The sequence below is a fragment of the Tribolium madens genome, unplaced genomic scaffold, assembly GCF_015345945.1.
Source record: "Tribolium madens isolate multiple individuals breed KSU strain unplaced genomic scaffold, Tmad_KSU_1.1 Scaffold_96;HRSCAF=242;Tcas5.2_LG5, whole genome shotgun sequence".
NCBI lineage: Eukaryota > Metazoa > Arthropoda > Insecta > Coleoptera > Tenebrionidae > Tribolium > Tribolium madens.
Genome location: NW_025401068.1, coordinates 11,982,297 through 11,983,485, shown reverse-complemented (window position 1 = coordinate 11,983,485; position 1,189 = coordinate 11,982,297). Strand labels below are relative to the sequence as shown.

At 37.8% G+C, this 1,189-nt stretch overlaps 1 protein-coding gene across 2 annotated transcripts in view; it reads left to right on the top strand.

The window, feature by feature from the left end:
• Nucleotides 1–908, top strand: part of LOC123012339 (nostrin) — a 40,620-nt gene extending 39,712 nt beyond the window's left edge. For both annotated transcript variants that reach the window (XM_044410183.1, XM_044410182.1), the window contains exons 9-10: nt 273–450; nt 502–908. In XM_044410183.1, the coding sequence (XP_044266118.1) occupies nt 273–450; nt 502–749 (426 nt within the window). In that variant the 3' untranslated portion in view covers nt 750–908. The remainder of the gene's footprint in view (nt 1–272; nt 451–501) is intronic.
• The last annotated feature ends 281 nt before the right edge of the window (nt 909–1,189 follow it).

Sequence of the window (1,189 nt, the reverse complement as noted above, 5' to 3'; positions counted from 1 at the left end):
ATAAAAAACATAAGTCGAAGAAAATCATGCAACGGAACAGAGGAAAACAAAGTGGAGAAAAAATATAGGGAAAATGGGAAATAGTACTTATTTAATGATTGATTTTAGTTTAAATTTGTTTTTGTTTTTTTTTATCCTGAAAATGAAATTAGTAAAAAAAGTCAACCCAATTTTTTTTTCGGAAAAAACGGAAGTAAATCTAAGCACAATTTCTACAGAGCGCTACCAAATTTGTGAAATTGAAATGAAAATTTATTCATGTTTTTTTTCAGGTGCCCCAGTGGCTGAAAGAGGAGTGGTTTGAGCCCGAGAAGAGCCCCCTGAGTGAAAAATCCGTAAAATCCGGCAAGTCGGACAATTCCGACCCCCACAACAATGACATCGCCGACGCCGAATGGCCCGACAGGGGGGCTGCCGACGGGAACTCCAATCAGCCCGACTCCGATTTCGGTGAGTTCTCTCGTGCGAAAATTGCAAATAAATGCAAACGAAATTTTCCAGATGAATTTTCCTCGCAATGCAGCAGTGGGGGAAATCTTTGCAGCACGGAAGAGAGTCCAGTGCAGCCAATAGCCCAATGCAAGGCTTTATACGCTTATACCCCCAATTTAACCGACGAGTTGGCTTTGCAACCGGGGGATTTACTCTCAGTTTACAGACAACAGGACGATGGCTGGTGGTTGGGGGAGTGCAAAGGGAACGTCGGGATTTTTCCTGCAACTTACGTCGAGTTGATCAATTCGAACTAAAGACTGGAAAATAATTCCACTGGGATAAACACTGTACAAATAATTTTAACGTTTCTTCCCTAGCAAAGTAGAAAACTCGCTACTTTATCCAATTTTTTTATTTCTAAAGCATTGTATTAATATTTTGTTAACATCAGTGATAATAAAAGTATGCATAAAGTCTGTTTTTTTTTTTAAATGGAAATGCCAAACAGTCTTAAGTTGGCAGTTCCGGTTTTTTGAATTAATTTGAAAACAATGTCATTAAACGTCAACACAAAAAATCGTCTAAAAAAAACACAAATTCAGTGCGACTATCAGTTTTTAGAAATTTGGAAACGAATAGTTCGCAAGCAGGAAGTTAGAAAAAAGGCTCGTTAAAATGTAGACGCAATTTGTAATGCAGGTTTGCTAAACATTCTCAAGACAAAATAAACATGAATGAGAAAGAACCTCGGAAA